This window comes from Aptenodytes patagonicus, chromosome 1, assembly GCF_965638725.1.
Source record: "Aptenodytes patagonicus chromosome 1, bAptPat1.pri.cur, whole genome shotgun sequence".
Taxonomy (NCBI): Eukaryota; Metazoa; Chordata; class Aves; order Sphenisciformes; family Spheniscidae; genus Aptenodytes; species Aptenodytes patagonicus.
Genome location: NC_134949.1, coordinates 59131885 through 59158147, shown reverse-complemented (window position 1 = coordinate 59158147; position 26263 = coordinate 59131885). Strand labels below are relative to the sequence as shown.

The following is a 26263-nucleotide window of genomic DNA, read 5'->3' as shown; positions in this document are numbered from 1 at the left end:
GCTCTCAGGTTATAGGAAAAGAAAACGATTTTGCTTGGGCACATAAGTAAGGGCACTTTACCCTCAGTAAGTTTGCAGATGACACTAAGTTGGGCGGGAGTGTTGATCTGCTCGAGGGTAGGAAGGCTTTGCAGAGGGACCTGGACAGGCTGGATCGATGGGCCGAGGCCAACTGTATGAGGTTCAAGAAGGCCAAGTGCTGGGTCCTGCACTTGGGTCACAACAACCCCATGCAGCGCTACAGGCTTGGGGAAGAGTGGCTGGAAAGCTGCCTGTCAGAAAAGGACCTGGGGGTGCTGGTCGACAGCTGGCTGAACATGAGCCGGCAGTGTGCCCAGGTGGCCAAGAAGGCCAATGGCATCCTGGCCTGTATCAGAAATAGTGTGGCCAGCAAGAGTAGGGAAGTGATTGTGCCCCTGTACTCGGCACTGGTGAGGCCGCACCTCGAATACTGTGTTCAGGTTTGGGCCCCTCACTACAAGAAGGACATTGAGGTGTTAGAGTGTGTCCAGAGAAGGGCAACGAAGGTGGTGAAGGGTCTGGAGAACAAGTCTGATGAGGAGCGGCTGAGGGAACTGGGGTTGTTTAGCCTGGAGAAAAGGAGGCTGAGGGGAGACCTCATCGCTCTCTACAACTACCTGAAAGGAGGTTGTAGCGAGGTGGGTGTCAGTCTCTTCTCCCAAGTAACTAGCGATAGGACGAGAGGAAATGGCCTCAAGTTGCGCCAGGGGAGGTTTAGATTGGACGTGAGGAAAAATTTCTTTACTGAAAGAGTGGTTAAACATTGGAAGAGGCTGCCCAGGGAAGTGGTGGAGTCCCCATCCCTGGAGGTATTTAAAAGACGTGTAGATGAGGCACTTAGGGACATGGTTTAGTGGGTGGTGGTGTTGGGCTGACGGTTGGACTCGATGATCTTAGAGGTCTTTTCCAACCTTAATGATTCTATGATTCTATGATTCTATAATGAACTTGGATAATCAGTTTTCCTGCTCAAGAGCAATGAATCCAAGGATTTAAAAGAAAAGGAATTTTATTAAAAGGGATAAAATGGTAACTCAGCATAAACACTGGTAGGCCTGTTTACTAAAATCAGCAATGCAACCTGAAAGCTTCTTGGTAATGTAGCCCATTCCCCTGTTTTGCCCAGAGCTGAGAGAGTCCATTGTCCACCTGTAAGGAGATGTTGCTCTTAAACCTCTCTTACTGTTTCCAAGTGTGGTGATCCCACCTCTGATACTGGGTCGCTGCTCTTGGCAGCTTCAGCCCATGAAGCTTTGGTTCTGTCTGCAGTCCCACACTGCCCCCTCAACATTTCAGATCCTCAGAGAGGAGTCTGTGACAAACAAAACCCAAAGAGAACCCTGAGGAAAATACTGTTTGGGTTTTGGGGTTTTTTTTACTTTCTTGCTCCATGGCTCCTTTGCTCTACCACTGTCAAGGGGAACACCACAGGTAATTCCTAACCCTCAAAACACTATTGTCTCTTGATGGATAACAGTGGTTTAAATACTTTCAAACTTAAGACACAATTGTATTTCAACTCCAGTGCGCAAGAGTGAAATCCACTGAAGTCAATTCACTTGCTCCCTCTTTGTTGCGATCTCTAGCCATTTCAAGCAGCGCTGGATTTCTCTTTTATCCCATTATAGGCAGGATCAGCAGTAAGTACTCCATTCTTTTAGGAATACTGGGCTTACCTCAGGATAGATGTAGCTCTGAATTTAAGTTTTATTTCAGTGCAAGCTTTACAGCCTAAAGGATTGATTTTAATAGGAGGCTGAAGACTCTGATAAGAGTTCTTGCAGTGACTATCTCCCGTTCTTACAGTTGTTACCGTTTCTTTAATAAGCCCTTCAAAATCATTTGCAGTGGAGATACCAAAGGTTGGAATTGTTCAGGATAGCACAAGATAGGCAGAAGTCAGAGGGTTAAATGAAAAGAAAAAAAGATTGGCTGGAGAACAGGAAATTTTTATTAAAAGCGATATCCTGCAGAATGATCTGTGCCTTAACTGCAGGGATGCATGAGCCTGAACTGGGAAATATCCATTTCTGCAAGAAATGCTAGAAGGTATGAGGAGAGTGCTGCAAAAGCGTGGATGTAATTGGTCTCTTCTATTTCAAATTGCTATAGTATGATTATCTATTTTTCAAGTGCATTGACTGTTTATAGATGACTGAAACAGTTCTTAAATAGCTATTTTGGTGAATGGTTTAGCTAAACCAGAGAAGAACCCATTTTTTTCCAAGTTCTGCCCTGTCAGATAAAAACATTGGCTCAGAGCTGCCACCCAATGATCAGACCTTGTAAAATCACTTTAATACAGGCTATTTATGTTGCAAAGTGCTGAGTTCAGTGAGACTACAGAGTGGACGCCAACTAATTTCTCACTGCACAAAAAAGGCAGTGAAAGGCCATCTGCCCCTCCACTCCCTTTCCACTCCTCTTCCCCAACATCTGCATACCTCATCACTCATTGCCTTGCCTGCAACAAGGTCCTTTGCTTAGAAAATTTAATTTGTTAACCTGTTAACTTTGCTCTTTTCTTCTGTATTGATTTTCTGTTGTTTTATCAAGTTGAATCAGTTCAGAGTGTGGGCAGGGAAGTGTCAGCACCGGCACAAAAAAAGCAAGAAGGAATGAATTGCTGAGAGCAGAGGAATGGGTAGAAGGGAGATTTCAGCTGCAGTGAGCACTTATTTCAGCCCTGTTCTTGTCTAACTTCATCTGACACGCTATTTGGAGATTCCAAAGCTGGCTTTAAATACGCATGTTTGGGTACCCAAAGCGCTCTAGTCAACACAGAGTGCCACACAGGGTAATGCTCCTTGCCAAGGTTCTGGCTAAATTAGTCTGTTCAGCACTCAGAGACTTCAGGTATTGATTGCTCCCAGTAGCTGTGCTGTCTCGTTGAAAGCTGTATCTCAGTTACCTCTGCAGCTTTCAACGTGTCACCCATCAGAAAGTGTTTGCCCCTGGCTGAGCTGTAACATTTGGCAAAGCAAAGATGATGAAGGGGGATTGCCACAGGTATGTTCATTTGGCATCAAACAGCTGTCACCCATTTGAGTGCATTATACAATGACAATTATTTTGTACTATTTAAGTGCTCATAAAAATATTTTGATTTGTAAAAAGTGTACAAAGTGACTTTACTCCACTGCGGGAGGTGAGCAGCACAGTTCGTGGCAGAGTGTAGTGGTGCACCAACAAGACCTTTCAGACCGTTTCCCTTCTGATCCAGTCTCTTCATGAGCCTTTCATGGGTAGCAAAGGGCATTTGCTCCAAGCTGTACCACAGTTCTGCAGTCTGCCTGCCCTTATGTCTACTTCTAATAGACATTAGAAATAGATCTGTAAATCTGTATGCTGATTCAGCCCACATGTTATGGCTTGTGTGTGTATTAGCTAACTGTACCTGGAACTGTCTGCTTTCAGTACTCCAGTGGCAGTAGATTTCTGTTCAGCTCCATGTTTTCTGGATTAGGACTTGCTGTGGTCTCAGAAGACAGCATTTATTATGTACTTGGAGTCACGTTGGTCATCAGTGCTGGATGCAACACAGAGAACAGGGTGTTCCGACAGAGCTGCGCTGTTCAGCTGAAGCCAGAGTGGTGTGTGCTCAGATAAGAGCCACTTGGTACTGATGCACAAGGAGAACCCACAGGGAGGTTTCTACAAGCTGCCATTTGGCCAGTCTCCTTAATTTGAAAGACTTGGACACGTACCTGGAAACATCTGAATTGCAAATGGTTAATTATTGCTGGTGGAAAATGATTATCACTTGATTAACATTAGTTACATTTTAACCTCCTTCACTACTTATGTGAAGTCAGCATACCGTTATCTAATCCCCAGTCGATGAAGGGTGAAATAACAATCTTAACTCTGCCCCAAAACAGTTCATATCAGGGAGCAAAGCATCAATCTTTTAAAATCGTGAAAGTTGGGACCAGATGGGAAAGATCAGGGCATCGCTATTCCCAGACACGTACTTTGTGATTGCTGCACCAAACCGCTATGCTTTGGAGCTGGAAGGCAGGATCCTGCAATAAGGGCCATTAAATACTGTGAGAAAAACACATCGGGAAGCCCTAAAGACCCTGCATGTCCTCCATCATTCAAGACCATGGGTGGTCCTTGGTTACTGTCCAGATACACTCTCTGAACTTCAGATTATGCAGACTGTATGGTGGGTGCGTGTGCTTCTCTCTGAGAGAGGTTTATCTTTGAGTTAAGGAAAGGGCTGACAGGGGTGAGTATGGCTTATGAGAGCTTCAGTAAGGGTCCATTCACATTGTGGGGTGATTTGTAGATTGGAGAAGACCTGGGGCTTCTTGCAGCTTTCCTGTTCCCTTTAGGTGTGATAAGCCGGGTTTTTTTGCATTGCCTTGGCCTGCAAATACTGTGGGCTTTAGTGAACACCCTGATGCCTCCTCTTCTCAGGTGAGTTTCCGTTTGTTTTTGCACATTACTGCTGCTCCCTGCCAGGGTAAGAGCTTTCCCTGAAATCCTCCAGATGGCAGATACAACAACAAAACCAGAGTGGCGGGCAGAGAACCCTCCTTTCCTACCCCATGTAGGCATCTGGTGCCAATCATACGGAGTTGTGCCCAGGTTATTGAGGGGACACTGTTTGGTGCCTTTCTGGCAAGAGAGCCTGAATTCACCTCGGAAGCATCACTAGGGAGCTGGTTCTTTGCTTGGTGTGTCTAGCTGCTATGTACATACAGCTCTGAAACTTCCCTGTGTGAGAGTTTTACAGCCTTCAGTGTGGGTAGAGGTAGGCAGCATTCAGGTCCTTGGGCAACCCTGGTTCATTCCCAGTGCATTCTTTGTACTTCTGTCTGGATTGCTGGGGCAGCTGTCGAAGTATCATGAATCTTCTGGCAAACATGAGTTTGCACACACACGCACCCCCCCCCCCGCCGTTGCACTCTTACACCGCTCACAGGTCCTACTCCACCTTATGTGCTTAGCAGATGAATTTCTATACGGCCTCCTCTCACCACCACATCCCTCTGCAAGGGTGTGTGCCTCACACACTAATCAGGCCCACCTTACCAGTGACCAACAAAGTCATTTTTTTTGTATTCACATTCAGATTTATCTTGCATTGCTCTCCCCAAAGACACCCTAATTGAGAGGGGAAGAGAGCACCAGCAACAAATCTTTTGTTGACAACTAGCAAGCAATGGGTTCGTGCTTAGATGGAGGTTTATTAGATGGCTGAGGAAAAAGATCCCTCACTGAATGCTCTCCAATCCTCAACCTTCATCTTCTAAGGCTTGCCTTTTTTCTTCCCATGTTTGTCCTCCAACGCTTTCTGCAGGTTAAGATTTAGGGCATTTTTCTGATGCCATTTCCCTGTAAAGAAGGCAAATCATAGTTCAGTTACAGCTTCCCTTCTAATGCTATTATCCCTCGAGGATTTTTCTAGCTGTAGAGCTCCTCTCTTGTGAAAATGCAAATTTCTAGTCCCCCCGCACCTTTGCCCAAACCCATCCATTGTCTTCAGCAGAAGCAGCACCCATCTCAGTAATTCAGCAATGTACTTTTCCTGACAGAAGCCATACCTAGCTCATCAGTCCTCCTTCCGTGCCAATTCTTGGGATCCCTGACTGCCTTCTGAATTATATCAGGGGTGTAGGAATCTTTCATCAAGCTTCGGCTTTCCAGTGGGCCACCTGCAAGGAACAGCAAATAAGGAACCATACGCAGAGATCACCCTACTGCAGTCCTGGAATTGACCAGGGGAGCAACACCAGCACTTTCAAGGGCTCAAGAAAAGGCATGTGTTGACTGCAATACCTTTGATCAGGTGTGTGGCTAGGTGCTGAATCAATAGCTTCATCATCACCTAGGAGGGAGCTTGTGTTTGCCAATTTATCTGCTTTTCATCCTCAAGTATGAAACACATGCAGAGGGTGCCACAAGGTATCATCTTTATTTGTATACCAGTGCCCTTTCTTTAGTCAAATCCCCACTTACCTCCTGTCAAATCCCCTCATTCATGTGAGATGACTCCTATTCAGCAGCACAGCTCCACAAAAAGCACCGTCTTACCACTCCAAGCCTTCCTGAGCTCCTTTTCTGCTACGATACTTAACAAACAGTTCCAGACTGTGACTTCTTTTTTTATCCCCTCTTGACTTTCAGCCATTTGAGGGGGCTTTATTTTAAACTTTCATCCTTTCTTATTCACCTTCCTTTTTATTGTACCCTTTCCTTGATAATAACAATTTTGAGCTCCCTGGGGAAAGATGTCCTTCCTTTCTGTGTGACTGTACAAACCCAGGACAATGCAGTCTTTAATACCTAGCAAGATCTTGTGATGGAACGTACTGTATAAGGAAAAGAAATCTGTCTCATGCTGGTACATGAGAAACTGAAGTGAGAGACAATTATTTCAGAGTTTCTTGCATATGATGGTAACAAGAATGGGACGAATGCTTAGTGCCCAAGGTTTGTTTAGATGGAGGGATCCCTGGGGACCTTGGAAACAGAGGTTTGGGGAAGACATTTCAAAGCCCCACATCTCTAAAGATCTTGAAGAGAAATAATGTCAGTATTGGAGCTGGAGGTAACTTGGGACTGGAGATGACAGGGGATATTGAATTGCAGATGGTGTCCATTTGGACAGCTCTGAACATGGAGGACAGGGGTCATGATACACCTTCACTTTTCACACCCTGGGAAAAAAAGAGTGAAAGAAGAGAAAAGAAAGGGATAGAATACATAGAAAGGGAGGCTCTAGCTTTCATTTCCTCAAGCACTGCAGCCTGGAAAAGCAATGACTGTGGATAGAAGGAATAAGAGGGGAAAGTGAGGGTCACCTACAGTCAGATCTCTACCCAAAGCAGTGTGGCTGCCCTGAGGCCAGGCAAAGTGTGGATGGAACCAGCTTGAAGGTCAGGCATAGGTATGTGTGTCCCCTCACCTTGGAAGATATTTGACCTCAGGTTAAAGCCCAGCTGGTTGCAATCAGCAAAAGATGTAGAGTTCAGGGAGCTGTTTAGCATTTCAGTACGGTCGCTGAGTCTTTTCTGTCCCATGATTAATGCTGCCTTGCACAGAGCTCGCCGTTCCTGAAAACACGAACAACAAGGAACCACTGTCAGCCCACGTTCCCTAAGTGCAGCAAACTCCTGGCATTTCCACCCCTGCATAGGTCTTTGAGCTGTGACTAATCCCTGGGACCTGGATCTGTCCTTGAGTCTTCCTCAGCGGCTTCTGTAGGCATTGTAATTGCATAGGACAACTGGGACTGGTAAAAAAGAAGGGAATTAGAAAGTGATGATGGTGTTGGGCCCTGGACCGGGTCCTGGTACCACATTGTTTTGCCTTGCTGAGTTGGGACTCTGCCTGGCTACAGGAACTTTATAAATGAAAGGGGGGTGGAAAAACAAAATTAAAAAAGAGATGGGAAAGGCTGTCTGTAGAATGTGTCGCTGCCCCTTAGTGTGAAGCCCAAATCCATCCCTCTACACATCTTCTAGAAACTGCTAATATCCCACCCACTCAGCCCCCTACTACACCATAAAAACAGCCTTCAACCTGCCACAAAGGAGACATGAAATGGCTTCCTCCAATACCTCTTCATCGCTGGTAAGTTCAACTGCACTGGCAAATTTATATTTGCTGTTAGCATGGATCAAGCTGTTCCTCTTCTCCAGAAGGAGCTTCCATTCTGCTTTCATATCTGGCCCTAACGATGCTAAGGACTCTTTGGCACTTAATCTGCTGCAGGTCTCCTTGGCTTTTTCATAGCTGGCTTTGATGGTCTTCCAGGAAGATCCAGGCTCTCTAGACCCCAGTGTTTGGCACTGGCTTGCTACTGGTTCTTTGGCATATGAGGCGGATTTGGTGCCCTCTGCCTCCCTCTGCCTGGATATTGCAGACAGGCGGTAAGTGCTGTTCCTCCCTCTTGGCTCATGCCCCGCTGTTGGTTCTTTGGTGGCAGAAGTATCTTCCCTTTCCTCTTCAAATCTTCTTGAATGAAGACCCTGCGTGGAGGGAGTTTGAGCCTGGAGACTCTGTTTTCTCTGTCTTTTAGTCTGAACACCCTTTGCAGAAGGAGATGCCTGGGATTTAATAGATGTGGAGTTCTTTGCTGTTCCCTGAGCCACTGGGCCCTTGGAGATGTTCCAGGAGGCTCTGCTGGAGCTCCTTTGGGATGTTCTCTGTCTGCTGGGACATAGGCCTTCTGGAAGACACTCCTTTTTCCCTTTCTCAGGTTCCACTTAAAGACAAAAATAATAGCTCAATGAATTTGATACTGTTTCGATGACAGATGGTACCATAAATGGATCTGGAAACAACCACACATGTCATTGTGTCATTGTCAGATAAGAAAAGAAACAGTAAAAGTCTCAAAGAGGGAAAGAAAAGAGAAAATACCAACAACCCAGCAGCGTTATACCAATCTTCCTGCTGAACCAGGTGAAGGTTCCTTGAGGAGACTTAAATGCTCTTGAGAGATGAACATGCACAGAAGTGTGGAAGTAAAAATCCTGTGGTCAAACATGCACACAAAGGTCTGTGTTTTCTTACGTGTAGGGACCCCTCCAACCCATGATCACTCTCACACTCGTCAACACGTACTTATTGTCTCTGTGGCTCATCGGTATTTGCTGATGAGTTTACAGCACAGCAGTGGCTTATTTGTGCAGGAAGGTACTGAGACAAGTCCACCAGTGGAGGAAGACACGCTCAGGGTGGGAGGATTTTAACCCATCAGCCCATGGCACATGGGATCCCTGTCCAAGTAGTTTTCTCTCACAGAGGTAATGCAAATCTGGATGGCATGAAGGGAGGGAGGGAATGACACACAGCCTCACAAGCTGTACTGCAAAGCAAGCTCTGAAGGAGGGACAGCTTCTCTGCCATCTTGCTTACCTAAAGTACTGTTCGCCAGCACAGAGTCACTTTCTGCCACATCAGGTGTAGGGGAAGCTGGAACCTCTACCACATTCTTGGAAGAGAAACAAAAGCTGTGTCAGGCTTAGAGACGGGAAGGATGGGGATGGTGGCCCTGCTCATCTTTTGATGACATAGATTATTCTCACAAAAATGTATTATAAGCCTTCCCAGATCGAGATAGAGCTGTCCCTGCCTGCCTGCATGGTTGGTCCTACAATCCATGATCCTCTCAGATTAAAAAAGCACAGAAGTCCTGCAGGATTTCACATTAACAGCTCACATGGGACAGCCTGCCCAGGACATGGCCAAGCAGTGCCTCTGGGGAATACTGAGTTGCAAGAGTTTTCACAGGCAGTGGTGCAGACACAAGCCAAAACAGAAAAAAAGCTCAGTGAAAATCTCTTTTTTTATTCTGAAGCACTTAGAGATGTCAGACCTGTTGTGTTGTACAATTACAACATTTCCTTCCTTTGGTGCATTAAAGTAAGGGCAGAAAAACGGGGAGAGGAGGTGATAAACATAAAATGCCTGTGCGGTGCTGGCTATGCAAAGGAAGGGAGACAAGCTGGAGACAGGGCTTCTTCCCTGATTCTGGCACAGACTATCCCATTTTGCTTTGCTAGTCCTGCTGATGTGATTGATCCAACACCCAGTCTTTACAAACTGCCTCCTGCACTAGGAGGAAGCTCATGTCTTTCCTGCAGAGGGAATGTCTGTGTAACCCTCAGTTGTGTCCTGCTAATGGTCTGTGTTCCTCATCCCAGCAGGACCCTACAGGCTTAGCCCAGGTGAAACCTGTGATAGGTTACAACTGAAGCCATGGCCCACAGTGGTGAATATGGTAATTGTGAGCCTGCTGGCACTAGCAGCAGTACAAATGGGATCTGGATCAGGTAGGGATATATGCTTGCATTTGTCAAATTAGCTCATGACATGACATATATGCTTACCTTCTGCTCTTGAGGCGAGTTATTGGAATGAAGACACGATTGCTGACGGGGCAGGAAGCCTACTGCTTCAAAATTAACTCGCCAGGGCTGATGTGAACCAGCAGCTTGTGTTTTACACTGTGCCAGTACTTTGCAGCAGCATGTCTGGTACAATATTGGGATCCTGAAGCTGAAGCTACTGTATCAATCAGACTCCAGGAGCCACTGCTGTGTGCTCTGCAAATGTATTAAGAGACACAACCTCTCCCACAAAAAGAACAGGGCCACAAGAGATGAAGAGAGGAAGCCAGTCCTGGCTCACAGGGCAGGATCTGCTTCTTTCCTGTATCGCTTTTCATTCTTTTTAAAGAAGAGCCAAACATATACACATGATCAAAGTGCAGGAATCTGTGCTGCTAAATAAACTCTATGTTAACTCCCACCTCCTACTTAAGACAAAAACATGTTTGTTTGTTATTATTACTATATTCAGTGGAAAGAACTTTCCAGCCTGCTGTTGTAGAAATTCCTCCTCTCCCACTTCTTCCAATGAAGCAGAATTTCTGTGCAATGAGGCAATGGGCTCATTTCCCAAATCCCGTTCATTGATAACTTTCATTTCCCCAGTTCCTCCTGGACAAAATGACGCCGAAGCCTGCAATTGTTCCTACTTTCTAGTTTGTAACTGTATATGGTGTTATTACTTATTGTTCATTTTACTTCTGAGCCTGAAGGTCCAAAATCAAAGCACCACTCTGAGACTCCTACATCTTGATGCCAAGAAGGACTTTAAGGCCATGTGACCATCCTCCTGGATAACAGAAGCCACAGAACTATGTCTACTTATTCCTTTGCTAAGCCAATTTTGTGAGGAACAACAGATGACATACCAGAAAAGATGTATCTTGATCAAAGAGCTAAAAATGATTAAACCTCGATCTTTCTTTCTGAATTAAAAAAACCCCAAAAGTGTATGTTTAGCATAGCCTAACACTCTGACTTTCCTGACATGCAGCCACCAAGGGAGCCATCTTCCCTAGGCAGAAAATTAACCTCCTCAGACAGGCGCAGGCATTGGTATGCCATTCTCACCAGCCACCAGATGTGGTCAAGAATGGTCTCATATGCCTTCTACATCTGGCCGGGCCTCCAAAATTGAGGAGATTTCAGTGACTTTCCAGACCTGAGAAGCCCCATGGATGTCAAAATGACATTGGATCTTTTATCTTTTTTTTTTTTTTTTTTTTTAAAAAAAGAAAAGATCCAGGATTTAACAAGAGGCAAAGCCTCTTCCATAACTACCTCTCTCACCTGGTACATGATCCCTGATGTGGTGCCACAGTGATTTGTACAAGCAGGCAGGTCCTGCTGAAGTCCAGGTATGGAGGTGGGACGAAGGCTGAAGAGCAGAGACAGTTGCTAGGGAACAACCCTCTCTCTATCTATGAGCTGTGGTCTCCATGGGAACCAGAAGAAACATGGCAGAGATCAGGGTCATCCTGGCTGATTGAGAAAACAAACAAGGAGGCTCATGTCTCATGAAACACCTGTGCCCAGAAGTTCTCATCACATACATAGGATTTCTTGCAGACTTTCATAGCACAGTCACGATAATCAACAAGACTGTATTTCAGCAGAACTGGATCTTCTAGCGTCTCCAAATGCTTCACATGAGCTCACTGATCCCCATCAGAAAGGAAGGGGAAGGTGCCCCTGTTTTCCACAGTAGAGAAGGGGAGATGGTGGGCTGGCAAAAGGTCTTACATTGAGTCAATGACCGAACCACAGTTTGGCCCTCCTGTGTCCAGCACCCAGTGCTCTATTTTAGCCCCGGACTTTTCATCCATTCTGCTCCACCATAGACCTGAGCTCTCACCAGGCCACTGGAATTTCTGCAAGTCTCCAGGGAAGAGTGCAACTCTCCTTCATGTTGCAAAGCTGCTTCTCCCCCCCAGCACAAACAGGTCACAGGCAACAGAGAAGAATTAGAAATATTCACAGATGCATCATCTTAGAAATAGATTTTATTCATTGTGAGAAACCTGATCGATAGAAATCTACTGATCTTTCTTAGAAAAATTGGCAAAATGTAAATCAGCATGTTTTTTCTTTACTTCCACCTCCTCCCTTTCCCTGTACCCTGGGCTGGAGACAGCTGCTAGATCTCATTGCCCAAGAAACAACTCTCCCTCTAGGCCTTGTTGCGCTTCAACTCAGAGACCTTGTAGTGAGGCGGGGCACGGTGGAACCACTCTGACCAGGAACCATCATAAACAGCCACATCACGCTTGCCACACAGGTAGGCTGCCAAGGCAATGTGACATGCCGTGACACCTTTGCGGCACGTGGCTGTCAGTGGCTTTGAGAGATCCACTTTCTTCTCATGGAATATTTGTTGGATCTCCTCAATACTCTTCTCATGGCCAGTTTCTGTTAGGAATGAGTGGAAAGGTATGTTCACAGCACCAGGGATGTGACCAGATTCCAGCCCTGCAAGAGTGAACAAGAAAAGGAAACATGAGCAAGGAGACATTAACGTAGGTTTTGAAAGATACCTACAAAAGAGACATTAAAGAGACATCACTGCAGATACTCCCACTCTCTCCAAGATACTCATTTGTTTCAGGTGATGATGAAGATGCAAAGCAGTATTGGGCTAAAAAGAGGAGAACAAAGATCATTCAACTTTGCTGAAGTCAAAACTTCCAGAATATTTAGCAAACTACTTCCCCCCTGAAAGCAATGAGGTAGGAATCTGAAGAAGCCCTAGATGTGACAAGAATCAAAGAACCACCACAGAAAAGATCCTAACAAAGCCATTAAGGGGATCTGTGTAAAGAGAAATGCAGCAGTGCATTTCTCACCTTCCCCAAGTATGCGAGCAGTGTGTAGTGACACAGCTTTCAGAAGCAGGAAGTGTGGCTTGTATGTGGAATTTGTGAAAGTAGTTATCTGTTCACAGTTTATTCCCGTGTCACCTTAAAGTCATATTTCAGAAAAGTAAAGCAACCTTAAAGTCAGCCACATTACTGCTGAGGCAGCTATCCCAGGGCAATAGGATCAGAGAATTGAGATTAGATTTTGTACCACTTTTTGTCCACTCCATGGATGAAATCAGCATGGGTTCTGTTTTTCTATTGGTATAACTGACCACTTCAGGCAAGTTGAAAGTTGCATCTCAAGAACAAGGTCTTTAGAGAGAATCAGATATAAAAATATGATGGATAAGATTTTCATCACACCCTTGAAATTCAAACTCTGTCACTATAGGCTTAATCAAAGTCCATTACACTCAATGGAAGCTTTTCCACTGACTTTGAGAGGCTTTGGATCAACCCTCATTGGAGCAGGAAACATTATATATTACACTGAAAATGCATTTAAGGGTTTCTTGCTAGGTTTGAACTTCTAATGAGACAGCCCTGGGAAAGTCACATAAATAGTAATCTGTTTCACTAACAGCTTTCCACTTGCCTAAGTCATCAGGGTAACTGATCTCAGGAGATGGGAGATGTTGGGGCAGGGAACCTTTGTCAGAGTCAAATGATTAAAGTATACCTAGTCAGAGACTGACATCACACATCATAATGACACTGCAGTTTCATCAGTGATGTCATGACATGATGAGATATGTCATAAGGGGAAAACAGGGTTTTGGCAGGGTATTGAGGAGAGGATTTTTGCTCTGCTGGACAAAGAGTGAGACAACCAAAGCTGCCCTGAGTCAGCTTCACAAGATCCCTCCCTGTTCCAGATGGACCCTCTTTGTCTCTTGATTCATACCCCCTGCCTTAGAAATCTGGCACTGTTGCCTACTAGTCACCTCACGCATCCTTCAGAACTGTTTAGCATTACAGGGAGAAGTTGGGAGAAAAACTGCTGACTTCTGGAGGGACTAACATTTAAAAAAAAAAAAAAAGACAGTGTTCTGGACTGATGCTTTCACCACATTTTTTCCAGTTCCAGAAAACAACAGTTCATCACTTCAGTACAGAGATCTGCAAACCCCATGCTCATTAATAGTGTCTGTGTGACAGAAGGGAAATAAAAATAATACAAAAAATCAGTGTGAGATGAGTGTGAGAAAACCTTGTTTGTAGTTCTCAGACTGCAGAGCTGCTTACTGGAGAGAGTTACATGCCTGGGTTAAGCTACCACTTTCCCAGAGAGTCAATGGTCCTCACCCTGTCCTTTGGCAAGGGATTTCTGCAGGGCTCTGCTGCACTACTGGTGATCACCCCAATACAGACAAGTCTGTGAGCTGCAGAACAGCAGTCTCACACATCCTAGGGCACTGGGAAGTGTACTGAGATCAAGAAGTCCTGGGGGCTGAACTAGAAGGCCAAGCTCTTGCTCAAAGAAGCTTGCTGGGCCACCGATTCAGTTTTTAGGTGTCACAGGTCCCATGGTCATGATCGCTTTTCTAGACTGTTCACACATCTTAAAATAGGTAGGTTTGTACCCCTCTCTTATTGGAGACTGCCGTGACATACACTCACCGCCCTTAAACAACACTTCCAAGTCTCATTTTAGAGCATTTTTTACTCTGATCTATAGGGAGACTTCCTTGCTCCAGAGATTCAAGTCTGTTGGAGTCAGAGACCAGTGTTTGCACTCTGCGAGTGAAAGATGGGGAATTCTATAGAAACTGCATTTACTCATGTATGTGGGTGTTCAGCTTAAAGAAAGAGCTGACATTGCAGAACCACAATCCCTTGGACTGCCTAAGAAGTGCTCTTGAGTGGTTGAGGAAGTGTTATCAGCTCTCTCTCTGCTAGGACAAGAGCAGAGAAACACAGGACTGGAAGGCAAGGCTGGATGCAGCTGGGATCTGAACAGGGAAGAGGATACATCTGCTCCTGCCTCACATGACACAGAGCATACTCCACGCCAGATTCACACAGTCACCCTTAGAAACTCCAGGAAGGAGCCCTAGGATTACAGAGCCTGGCTCCCAGCTACTACAGTGATCACTTTATAGGCTCCCTCTCATAAAAGCACCCATCTCAGAACCAGTTTGGATTCTTGCCATGAAACTTCCCGCTGAGGCACCTCCTTGCTCATGTGAAGAGGAATGTTCATTTCCAACGTTAAATTCATCACAGTCAGTCCATACACCATTTATCCTTGAGCTAACATTGCCCTGCAGCTGAAATAGTTTTTCTCCCTTTCTGCTGTTGCTCCAACATACTGACAGCGAGCACTCAGCACTCCCAACAGCCTCATGCCCTTAGCCTGAACCCAGTAAGGGCTCGTTAGATACACTTTTCACTGCCTTGGCCACCCTAGAAACAGTTCTAGGTGACTGCCAGGCTTCTGGAAAAGGAAGTGGCATTTCCTAGCATCTCGATTGGTAGACAGGAGGTTAATAATTGCTGTTGTCAAGGCCAAATCGCATCTGAGGTTCTTGCACCCAACTAATTCATCCAAGTCTTATCTTCTTCTATTGCTTCCAAATGTGGGTCTTCAGCTTGTAACAGAAACATAAGCAATTACGTGTTTCGGGCTACTAAGCATCCAACCTTGCCCTCTGTAGTGTTATATTTCCTGTCACTTCTATCACTGCAGGTGGTACCTCACATAATACGCCCCATGTGATCATTTAAACCTTCCCAAGGCTGTGCCGGCAGCACATTCTAGTAGCAACTCCCTGTTTTCAGTGCCTCAATGATTCAAAAAAATATGAAATAAACATAGAAGTATAATGATTGGACCATGCTAGCAACTTCCAGCCCCACAGATCTGCTTTCAGCACAAGCTATTCTTATCTCCCTTATCTTCCTTTCAGTCAGTTTCTTGGGCATCTAACAGTACTTGTGCTATTTGCCCTCTTCTCACATTGAACTAATAATTGTCCCTCTAATATTACGTGAAAAGTATTAATGAAGTCCAAATGGAACAAGTCTACCTCGTAGGTGCTTCCAGTGGCTGGAAGAAAAGATCAGACATAACTTCCACGCATGCACGTTCCCATTTCTCTTATCTGGCAAATCAATTCTGTTGGCAAGGAAATAGAGCCCTTAGGTGTAGTGAAAGTTTACCAAGGTATTTTATTCAATTTTGCCTTCATTTCAAATGATTTTTCTTGAAGAGTTTTTTGAAAGCCTTCCAGTCTATCCATGTTACGATAATAGATCAACAGCTGCCTAGGTTGTGCTGTACCTCCTATCCTAAATACAAACACAAACTTTGCTAGTGTTTCTGTCCTACAGAACCATGCTCTGATTAAATTTATTAAATTCTTGCCTCATGGAGTTGTAATGTCACACGACTGATTTTTGACACATATTTGGGATGGTGATCATCTGCCTCACAAATCTGAGCACATGGATATCTTTTGGTTATACTCCCTCTTTAGAAATGATCATTTTTGCTTCTCTCCCCTTCTTCTTGCTACCCCTCCCCCTACTGTGCAGACTTATCCTCAGAAGAAAAAAAAAAAGTAGCATAGACTCAGTATAATTCTGAGGCTGTACACAAATAATCTTTCATCTGGAACCCCTGCTAACTGCATAGCAACCCTATTTACTCTTTCTCTCCTTGTTCTCTTTTTATTCACTTTGCTCCAGCAGTTTTTGTTATTTGTTTTAATTCCTTTTGCCAAGTCTCACTCAGCTTGGCTTCTGGCAATCCTCCCTCATAATTTGTAACCTGTAATATATTATCTTCTTCACTGCTTAATCCCCTTTTCCACATCTGTTAAGATTCTCTGCTTAAATATGTGGTTTTTTGTTGGCTATTTATCTAGCTATGACTACAGGCCCTTCTCTCTAGCCTTTCCCTTTGCGATGAAAGCTCCAGATGGAATTTCTTAATGTCAAAAAGATAAAAGATGTGCCTTGTCCACATTTAACTCCCCATGGTCTTGGAGCTGGCTGGCTGCAGACAGCTGTTCCTTTCCAAACGCCTCCTCTGTTGCCTCCTTTTTTATCTCTCTCTTCCATTCAAATTGTATGCCTCGGAAGGGACTATTAGTCATCTCACCTAATCTACCGTGAACTCATTGGAAGGAACATTTCAAGCTTGGTCCTGGCCAGCTCCCTGACAGTCCTCGCAGTCAGATCAATAGGCCTTTGCCACCAATGTCAAAATACTGTGTGCGTATACAGCCAGAAGAGTCAACTCTAAGAACCAGCAGGGCCATGGTGCTAATTCTGCAGGTGATGTTTGTCAACCTCGTCATGTGAATGGACAGCTTTGGTTTCTAGGTTCCTGTGGGTTGAGACAGACTTTATCAAAGTCTCTCACTCTCCATGTTGTGCCTTGAGTATTACTTCATGGTCAAAGTCCACGCCCAGCTGCAGACTCCACTTGGAGAAGAGAGGAAGAAGCAGCAACATTTCATTCTCACTCCCACCACCACTGAACATTCAAGTTGAGCAAAAGCTTTATATTTGGGGCAGGGAGGACTGAGAGCTGGGAAAATGGGCAAAACCTTAAGAGTTGTGTATGTGCAAGGGAGACAAGGACTACCCAAGGGCTGAGAATGAGAAGAAAAATAGTTGGAAGCTCATGAAATGATTTTGGGTTTGCTTTCTTTTTTTAGGTGATGGATTTCTTGTGTGGCAACTTTCCCCCGTTCTCAGGTGTCTGCAAAAGAATTCAGAAATTCACAACTTTTCTGTATGCATTTCTTCAGCTGTAATTCTTGTTCCTCAGTTTTCAGTGCCCAATGCTCAGAGAGAGTCAGCACTGATAACCATCATGTAATTATTTTTATCATCTGCCCTTGGATTGCTTGGGATTGTCAGTTCAGGCTGGTTCCATAGACCTGCACCCTACAGTGCCTGAGTAAACAGGACCTTGCAGAACCTGGTTGGGCCACTGCTGAATCACAGCTAGCGAGCAGGCCTGAATTGCTAGTTCCTCCAGAAACACAGCACTGTGCAGGGACACCTTTAACCACTCAGTGCATAGGTCAGGGCTGCACATCTGATGGGCTTATGCTGTACACCATGCATGAACATCCAAGCTTTTTCATCCAAAGCAATATCTGCATTTAAGACCTATGAGACCTGGCTTATAGGAACGCTGTCCATTTTTCTCCACCCTGGCAACCTGGGTAAACCTCTCCCAGCAACTAAAAATTAGCCACATATTATGGCTTATCTTAAACGCTACAGAGGTCCAAATCCCAGCAAGGTAGCTGCTGCATAAAAATAAAACAGGGAAAACTAATTCTTACCACAAGGAACTGAAAAACTAAAGAGGCAAAAGAGTCAGCTGAAATTAGCCTCTTCTAGAGATGGAGTTCATGGAACTGGAGAGATTAATTGACTTAATTAGAAAGTCAAGAGCTGAGGCAATAATTAAACTGAAATCACCTGAGAATGCAGCAAGTTCCTTAACCTCAAGACCATTCTTCTTCTCTAAATTGCAGGCAACGTTTCCCCTCCCTGATTGGATGACCTCTGTAGTTAATCAGCATTGATTTCAAATTGCTCTGTTAGGTGTTAGTGCTGCCTTTTACCCACTGCTGGCTGTAGCCTGGTTCAGAAGGCTGTCAAGCTCCTGTGGAATGAGCAGCTGCAGCTGGAGTGCTTATCCTGTTGGATCTGCTGTGGGAAGCAAAACTGGACCACCACAAATAAACTGTTCCATGCTGACTCATTTCAAAGGAAAAATCTGTTTTCAAGATGCTGTCACGGACTGCAGTATTTGTCACCTGGTGACAACTCCCACTTTGGGAAAGAGAATGCGAAATCCACCAGCTCCCAGCGAGGAGCGTTTTATTCATGTCTTGAGGTTAAAATTCAACCTTCACTTTGACGGGCTGCAGTAGGCGAAGAAACAGAATGAGTGATAAGTTTAACTCCCCCTCTCTCCCTGCAACAGCCTCCTCTGTCACTCCCGTTACCCCTCTCACCTTCTGCATTGTCTTGCACAGGTCGAGTGTGTTTGGGGGGGTTCACTGTAGACACTTATGCGAACCACGTGTACAGAGACATTTACAGCCAAATGCTCCTGAGGTTCAGATGTGGGAATTTATTTCAGGACACGGTGTCACACTCAATAGCTGTACAGCAGCACACACATAAGAAAACAGCCAGAACAGAATGACAACCAACCTGCAAGGCAGCAGTACAGCACTGCCTCAGGACTGCAGAAGCCTACTGCACACCCACTCCTGCAGCGTGGATTTCGACTCAGACCCAACAACTGTTGCTGAGCTTTTCTGTGCATTGTTTTTGAAATCCTGCATTTCTTTTTAAACCATTTCTGTGATTCCCTTTTGGAGGAGAGGTTATTCTGGGATATACCAAGGCTTAAATTACACAGTAAGGGCCTCCTTTAACAACCAACTTGAATTTCATTCCAGGCACATTGCTGTACCAGCTGTCCCCACTGCACAGGACTTCTCTCACCCCTGCTGCTTACGTGTCCAGTGTTTGACTGAGGTAACAAAATCAATTTTTGGTCCTGTTACTTGGGGCATTCAAAAGAGAGAGGTTGACAGCCCATACCTTCGGGAAGGGTTTGGGGCTTTTCTTACTTAAGCTTGTTAGATTTAATGGCAGAGAGCAAAAGGACAAAGATCAGCTCAAGCAAGTTCTCTTATTTGCTGGGAACCAGAGCAAGAACAAAAATGTCCCTTGGGTTACTGTATTGCCTAAAACCTGGGCTTTTGCTGGTGCATTCATTATGGTGAGAGGTACCTGTATGAATGCTGATAGTTTCTGTGTGTCTGCTAGTGTTAGATAGGACCCTGAACAAACTCTGGAGAGCTCACACCTCCTGTGTTTGCATTCTGTCTGATTAACTTCTGCAGGGTGTGGGATGGGAGATCCTGGAGCCAACTGACTGGAGACCTTTTCTGCTATTTCCTCCTGCAGCTTTACAACCAACTACAAGAAAAGCATTCTGTGAGGGCACTGGGATTCGAATGCTCAATTGCGGATCCCTTAAGGTAAATCAGCGAGTTAGGCTGAGGCATGCCAGTGCATTAGGAAAATCTGTTTGCTGGCTGGAAGGAATTGTTACACCTGGACTAGTATCGACACTCATCCCGCTCTGGCGCAGGGGGCAGGTGTCGTTCCTACCTCCATTACCTTGGTCCAGTTCGGTCCCCCGGAACCGGCCCTCGGGGCGGGAATCCACCACCTGGAACCGCAGGGACCCCACATTCTGCATCATCTCCTCGAAGGTCTTCAGCAGGGTCGTGTTCAGCTTGGCCTTAAAGACAGCCGGGGCGGGCTGGCTGACCTCTGCTGTGACGGGGTGGCCCTCCTTCACCCAGTTGTTGAAGCCGCCGTTCAGCACGGAGACCTCCTTGTGCCCGAAGGCCCGGAACATCCACCAGGCGCGGGGGGCGTAGAAGGTGCCCAGCTCGTCCCCGTCATACACCACCACGTGGGTGTCATTGCTGACCCCCAGGCGCCCCACGTAGTCGGCAAAGTGGGACTCACTGGGCAGCATAAAGTCGTAGGGGGAGGACTGGTCCCGGCACTCCTCAATGTCAAAGAAGGACGCCCCGGGGATGTGCCTCTCCTTGAATTCCTGCCGGGCGTTTCGTTTCTGCGGCGGGTACCAGGAGGCGTCCAGTACCCGCAGGCTCGTCCCCACCCGCCCGGCCCGCACGGCCTCCGAGAGCCATTTGGCGGTGACCAGCGCCCTGCCGAGCACGTTCGGCGCCATCTCGGAGGGCCGAGGCCGGGAGGGGGCGCCGCCGGTGGGTACACACACACACACACAAAATGGCGGCGGCGGGGGGACGCGGGCCGGGAGGCGCGGCCCGAGGGGGCGGTGCGGAGGCGGGCGGCACCGCCATGGACCGGCCCGCTGGGAGGGGGGCTCCCGTCCCCCGGCGGCGGCCATGGCTGGCGGGTACTGAGGGCGGGTGCTGCTCGGCTGAGGCCCACCACGGAGGTACGGGGCGGCGTGGCGGGCCGGCCCCGCTCCTTCCTCCGCTGCTGCGCGGAGGGAACCGCGGCCCCGCCGGGGCTGGGGGTATCCGGGGCGGGAGGGGTCGCAGGGGGAGGCAGCGGTGGTCCAGCCTGCGTGAGGGGCGCCAGGGCCCCGGTAAGGCCTCGGCTGGAGATGGGCTGCGGGGCGGTGAGAGCGGTGGGGCAGAGCCCTCCTCGTCGTGGGGCCATGCCTCACCCCGGGGCACTCGGTCCCTTCCGCTCAGGGTCCCTGGGGCTGGCTCTCTCCCCTCTTGCTGCTGTCAGTGCTGGCTGGTGGTCGCTGGAGGTGGAGGGGCCAGGTGGGCTACGGGGGGCTGGGCGCAGGGCAGGACTGTGCCATGGCTGTCCCGCTCGGGGCAGGGTTTGGGCTGAGCTCTGTGAAACTTTTATTTTCAGGGCTGGAGCATTTCAAACCTCTCACTGTAGGCTTAGCCAGCACCTCAGCGCAGACACAGGTCTTTGGTCCCAAAATGCATCTTTGTCCAGTCTCTTTTTGTAAGGCTGGCCTCTAATTTGCGACTTTCTTCCTTGTGCAGTCAGGTGGATTCAGGCAGACCCCAGGAATCGGGTAATCTCAGCCAGGACTCAGGAGAAATGTCGCAACAACTCCTCTACCGTGCTCTGGTGTCTGCAAAATGGCTTTCAGAAGCCATCAAGTCCCAGCAAGCTGGTCTGGCCTTGAGAATTGTGGATGCATCCTGGTATTTGCCGAAGATGAAGCGTGACCCAAAGCGGGAATTTGAGGAGCGCCATATCCCTGGTGCAGTTTTCTTTGACATTGACCATTGCAGCGACCGTACTTCACCTTACGATCATATGCTGCCCAAGGCTGATGACTTTGCTGAGTATGTGGGGAAGCTGGGTGTGGGGAATGATTCCCATGTTGTGGTGTATGATGGCAGCGACCAAGGTCTCTTCTCAGCGCCCCGGGTGTGGTGGATGTTCCGGGCCTTCGGACATGAAGCTGTCTCCCTTCTGGATGGTGGCCTGAAGAACTGGCAGCGAGAAGGGAATGCGCTGAGCTCTGGGAAAAGCCAGGTAGCTCCCTCCGAGTTCCACGCCTCCTTGGAGAAGTCACTGGTGAAAACGTATGAGGACGTCTTAGATAACTTGGATTCCCACCGCTTCCAACTAGTGGATGCACGCGCTGCAGGACGGTTCCGGGGAGTAGAGCCAGAGCCCCGAGATGGTAATGTGCCTCCTGAGATACTGGCATAATAAAAAGGGGCTTCATTTAAGGTGCCCATGAGTTTGACCCCTGTAGAGGTAATGAAGGGAAATGTGGTTGTCCTTTATGGGATGGGACTTGAAGCAGTGTATCCACCTGTCCTCCTCTCCTTTTAACTAGCAAGTGCTGCTCTTTGAAAATTCAGGAGTAGGGAAGCTGTGTATTTTTTTTCTCCTGAGGGGCACTGGGGTGAGGAACGTAGCTTTCATATACCTCAAAGATATTGGTCTCTTCATGTACTGGTGCTACTCTTCCCCTCAGAAGGGCCTGTGGAGGTGCTTCAGTCAGTGCCTCATCAGAGTGGGTTGCTCTGATGTGGGGAAGATGTGGGGGGAACTGGGAGGAAGAACAGAACTTGACAGGATTGTGTCCATGTGGTAACCTGAAGATTAGAGCCATCCTTCCTGAGTGTCATGGTTTAACCTCAGTTGGCAACTGAGCACCACACAGCCACTTGCTCACTCCCCCCCACCCGGTGAGAAGGGGGAGAGAATTCAAAGAGTAGAAGTGAGAAAACTCGTGGGTTGAGATAAAAACAGTTTAATAATTGAAATAAAATAATAATAATAATAATATACAAAACAAGTGATGCACAATGCAGTTGCTCACCACCCACCGACCGATGCCCAGCCAGTCCCTGAGCAGTGGCCCCCCCGGCCAGCTTTCCCCCAGTTCATGTACTGAGCATGACGTCACATGGTATGGAATATCCCTTCGGCCAGTTTGGGTCAGCTGTCTTGGTTGTGCCCCCTCCCAGCTTCTTGTGCACCTCCAGCCTTCTCAGTCGGTAGAGCATGGGAAGCTGAAAAGTCCTTGACTGGTGTAAGCACTGCTTAGCAACAACTAAAACATCGGTGCGTTATCAACATTGTTCTCATCCTAAATCCAAAACACAGCATTGTACCAGCTACTAGGAAGGAAATTAGCTCTATCCTTGCCAAAACCAGGACACTGAGTAATTAGTAATCTAGTAAAGCAAAGTTTAACAAAAATAAATGTATTTGTTTTAACAAAATACACTAAACAATAAATATTCCTCCCAGTGAAACAGAGAACGGGTTTTGCAATGGATTTATCGCAGACAATAGAGGTTAATTCCTATCTGTATTGCTTTTCCTCCAGGAATTGAGCCTGGTCATGTCCCTGGATCGATGAACATCCCCTTCACCGATTTCCTCACAGAGTCTGGCTTAGAGAAGACCCCTGAGCAGATCCGCAGTCTGTTCCAGGAGAAGAAGGTGGACCTCTTAAAGCCGATGGTAGCCACGTGTGGCTCTGGTGTCACTGCCTGCCACGTGGCTCTGGGGGCATACCTCTGTGGCAAACCAGATGTCGCGGTATATGATGGGGCCTGGGTGGAATGGTACATGCGGGCACAGCCGGAAAACATTATTTCTGAGGGAAAGGGGAAGACAGTGTAATAAGCTGCTTCGTCTCCCACTTGTGCTGATAATTTGCCTTGAAACAGGATTTGGAAAAGATGGGTTTAGCATTCCTGGTTAAGTGTCTTGAGGTGAAGGTGTTGGGTAACAAGTACAGGCACATGGTGCTTTGGCACTTTCTCCTTAGCCTACTGCTGCTGCTTCAGAACATAAAGATGAGCTGGGCAGCCAGCTCTAGGTGACCCTGCTTGAGCAGGTAGGGTGAACCAGATGTCCTCCCAAGGTCACTTCCAACCTCAGCCGTTCTGTGATTCTGTGACCTTTTTACTGATGGAAGGGAGAGAGTGCTGGTGGCAGCATGGGGAAGTAATTGAGTCAAGCCAAGCTCATGACTCGGGACATTCCACCATGTTCACTCACAGGATGGTCATACTTGTATAACTGTGCCTCATGATCCTGCTCTCTGCCTCTGTCCTAGAAGCCATCCGTGCACTTTATGGCCATTTTGAGTGCAAAACTTCGGGGAAAGACATAGCTGTTAAAGGAGCAAATATGGCTTCCAGGTTGGCACTTAGGTTAGAGACTTGATTTGGATTTCTTAGTCTACAGCACTTCTTCTTGCACTTGGACTCTAACTGCAATGTGTACTTAGCCAGTTTTGTACCCCCATGGTCCAAAATCCCCCTTGGGAAAAATAAAAGATTCTGAGATTAAAAAAGGGTAAATAAACGTGTTTCAAGGTCTTTCTGCTGAATGGAACTTATGCGAGTGTTGCTTGGGTGATTCCTTTTCAGGAACTATTTTTATGGGATCCCTTTGTCTTGATTCAAATGAGATGTTTCCTTCTCTCCATGAGTAGAACTATGTCTCTTAGCCTCAACAAGCTCTTTGGCCTAGGAAATACAATGGCATGCCTCTCTCTTGGGAATTTTCACCATCTTCCTCCTTCCAGTCCTTGTCCATTTGCTTTTTGGCCTAAAACTCCATGTCAGTCACAGCTCTGTTCTTCAGAGACTGGATGTCAGCTCACATGGTGAAAATTGGACTGCATGGGTGTTTCCATTCTTTCTATGAGACTTACTATGTAATCTTAAAAAACTTAGGGGAACTGAGACCTACAGAGGAATAGCCCACAATGGCACGTATTTTTCCTCAAGACCATTGTCCTATATCTGAGAGTTGAAATCCTCCCAGGTATCCCTGACAATGTTCAAGAATTTGTTCTCTTCTAGGATTTTCTCTTCTAAAAAAAAAAAGAAAGCCTGCACCTATTCTGGCCCACTGGTAACTTAGAAAGTTAATGAGGCAGGTTCTGCTCTTGGGCTTGCAGCAACAGATACCTGTGGACATCAGGATAATGGGGTCATCCTTTCTAGGGGATGCTATGGATGCTTACGGTCACAGATTTGCAGGGTCCCCTCCTCGGCACTAAATACAAAGGCTGGATCCTTTCCTATTGGAGAGTGTTTATTCTTTGCATTTCCTTTGGCCTCTGTTGGCTGCAGCCCTGGCTTCTTCCTGGGCTTGGCTTGCATGGACACAAGCTCCATTTCTGCTCACCTCCTGTGGAGCTAGAGTTTCACTGTCCAGATGATTTCTTCCTCTGTCCTCTCCACCCACACATACAGCCTGACCCTTCTTTCCACCTGTTTCCAGTGACTGAAAGCATTCAATTTCCCTACTAACAGTCTAACAGCCTAGCTCTTCAGGGACTTGGGGCTGGCCTTACAGCAAGTGCTGAGCATACAGAGTGCACAGGGGTCTGAAATGATTGACCCTTTAGTAGGCGGTGCAAGACACAGATCTGGATAAAACAATAAACCTTTATATTTGCCAGCTTCCGTTTAGTTCTTTGGGCTTAGACTTCCCAAAAGGGCTTCCTTTGCAGGTTACAGCATGCTCTGCAAATTGTTAAGACTTTCGGTTCTGGATCTAATTGATGGTTTAATTAATTTTCTTCTCCTTTCTGGTAGGGAAAGGTTTCCTACTCTCATGCTTTATGAATTGCCCGACCCAGGTAATCACTGTGTTTTTAAAGGCTGGTAGCAACACCTTCCTTAATCCCAAGTGGGTTAATTTTCTAGCAACTGTTTCCTGCAGGGGAAAGGAAGAACTAGTCAGCATGTCATCCAGGACATCTGATTGCAGTCTGTAACTGAGGGCATTAAAAAAACCTAAAACTTTTTAAGCTGAAGTATGGTGTTGATGTGAAAACAAAAGGATAAGCACTGGCTGGGGTGACTGGCTGGGAACAGCAAGCGTTGCTTAAACTCTCTGTGGAGGGGCCTCCTAATCTGAGCAACAGGGGTGTTGCTTTTTAAGACGCTTTAACTTAAAGATATTTGTACAGTGTTTTCTACTATGGGATCTTACAGCAGGATCTGGCTTGTGACATCTTTTTAGTTCAGGATTTCTAGCTTCTCTCACCATCAGCCAAGCTAAGAGGCTTTCACGGGGTGGGTCATTAAGATTTAATACCCTGGGTGTGGCTGAGAGGTTGGGCTGCTTTTGTCAATATGTGGCCAGGCCCCTATGTACAAACAGGAGTGCTGTGCCTGCTCTGTTTCTCCAGAAAAATTTAGTTATTGGAGAGAAAATTGACATACTCTTTCAGACTTTGTTAGTCATTTCCAATGGATGCAGGGGGCTGGCTTTTGGTCTTGTCTTTCCAGAACATTCGGCAATGCAGCTTAAGCGCTGTGTTCCTTTTTTCCCACTGACCCCAGCAGTCCCTGGGGTCAGTGGGAATCTCTCTGCTTCCTCTTGAGACTGAGCTGCTTTTCTCTGTCCCGTGTGTCACAGGGAGGTGTCTGGTGCAGCCCAACCATCCACCTGGAGATCACAAACTGAGTGAAAGATTTCCTTCTCCCATTCTCTATATTTTGACTGTGTGGCTCG

The 26263-nt window shown here is 46.7% G+C and overlaps 3 protein-coding genes across 5 annotated transcripts; 1 reads left to right on the top strand and 2 right to left on the bottom strand.

Moving 5' to 3' along the window:
* Nucleotides 1–5096: 5096 nt before the first annotated feature.
* CIMIP4 (ciliary microtubule inner protein 4) lies at nucleotides 5097–11171 on the bottom strand. The gene is made up of 6 exons (XM_076328590.1): nucleotides 11163–11171; nucleotides 8899–8974; nucleotides 7596–8242; nucleotides 6941–7088; nucleotides 5577–5687; nucleotides 5097–5367 (listed from the first exon to the last, which is right to left on the bottom strand). Exons 1-6 carry the CDS (start codon nucleotides 11169–11171, stop codon nucleotides 5282–5284), a joined length of 1077 nt encoding a protein of 358 aa, XP_076184705.1. The 3' UTR covers nucleotides 5097–5281.
* Nucleotides 11172–11857: 686 nt separating this feature from the next.
* Nucleotides 11858–20516, bottom strand: LOC143160571 (thiosulfate sulfurtransferase). 2 transcript variants are annotated; one of them, XM_076338364.1, is made up of 2 exons: nucleotides 19892–20516; nucleotides 11858–12341 (listed from the first exon to the last, which is right to left on the bottom strand). In XM_076338364.1, the coding sequence occupies exons 1-2, from the start codon at nucleotides 20484–20486 to the stop codon at nucleotides 12043–12045; spliced, it is 894 nt and encodes a 297-aa protein (XP_076194479.1). In that variant the 5' UTR covers nucleotides 20487–20516; the 3' UTR covers nucleotides 11858–12042. The 2 variants fall into 2 exon arrangements, with proteins under 2 accessions (XP_076194479.1, XP_076194487.1); XM_076338372.1 differs by having other exon boundaries at nucleotides 19901–20515.
* Nucleotides 19155–24119, top strand: MPST (mercaptopyruvate sulfurtransferase). Of its 2 annotated transcripts, XM_076338352.1 has the most exons (4): nucleotides 19155–19249; nucleotides 19685–19758; nucleotides 21292–21944; nucleotides 23106–24119. In XM_076338352.1, the coding sequence occupies exons 3-4, from the start codon at nucleotides 21350–21352 to the stop codon at nucleotides 23402–23404; spliced, it is 894 nt and encodes a 297-aa protein (XP_076194467.1). In that variant the 5' UTR covers nucleotides 19155–19249; nucleotides 19685–19758; nucleotides 21292–21349; the 3' UTR covers nucleotides 23405–24119. The 2 variants fall into 2 exon arrangements, with proteins under 2 accessions (XP_076194467.1, XP_076194458.1); XM_076338343.1 differs by lacking the exons at nucleotides 19155–19249; nucleotides 19685–19758 and adding an exon at nucleotides 20635–20717.
* Nucleotides 24120–26263: the final 2144 nt, after the last annotated feature.

Excerpts from the sequence above, each read along its gene's own strand:
- CIMIP4 (XM_076328590.1), bottom strand. Across the intron at positions 5,688-6,940 it reads GAGGTCAAATATCTTCCAAG|GTGGCCCACTGGAAAGCCGA; the intron begins GTGAGGGGACAC and ends TGTTCCTTGCAG. Across the intron at positions 5,368-5,576 it reads AAGGAGGACTGATGAGCTAG|GGAAATGGCATCAGAAAAAT; the intron begins GTATGGCTTCTG and ends CCTTCTTTACAG.
- LOC143160571 (XM_076338364.1), bottom strand. The coding sequence starts at position 20,486 with ATGGCGCCGAACGTGCTCGGCAGGGCGCTGGTCACCGCCAAATGGCTC. Across the intron at positions 12,342-19,891 it reads ACTGGACCAAGGTAATGGAG|GGCTGGAATCTGGTCACATC; the intron begins GTAGGAACGACA and ends TCACTCTTGCAG.
- MPST (XM_076338352.1), top strand. The coding sequence starts at position 21,350 with ATGTCGCAACAACTCCTCTACCGTGCTCTGGTGTCTGCAAAATGGCTT. Across the intron at positions 21,945-23,105 it reads AGAGCCAGAGCCCCGAGATG|GAATTGAGCCTGGTCATGTC; the intron begins GTAATGTGCCTC and ends CTTTTCCTCCAG.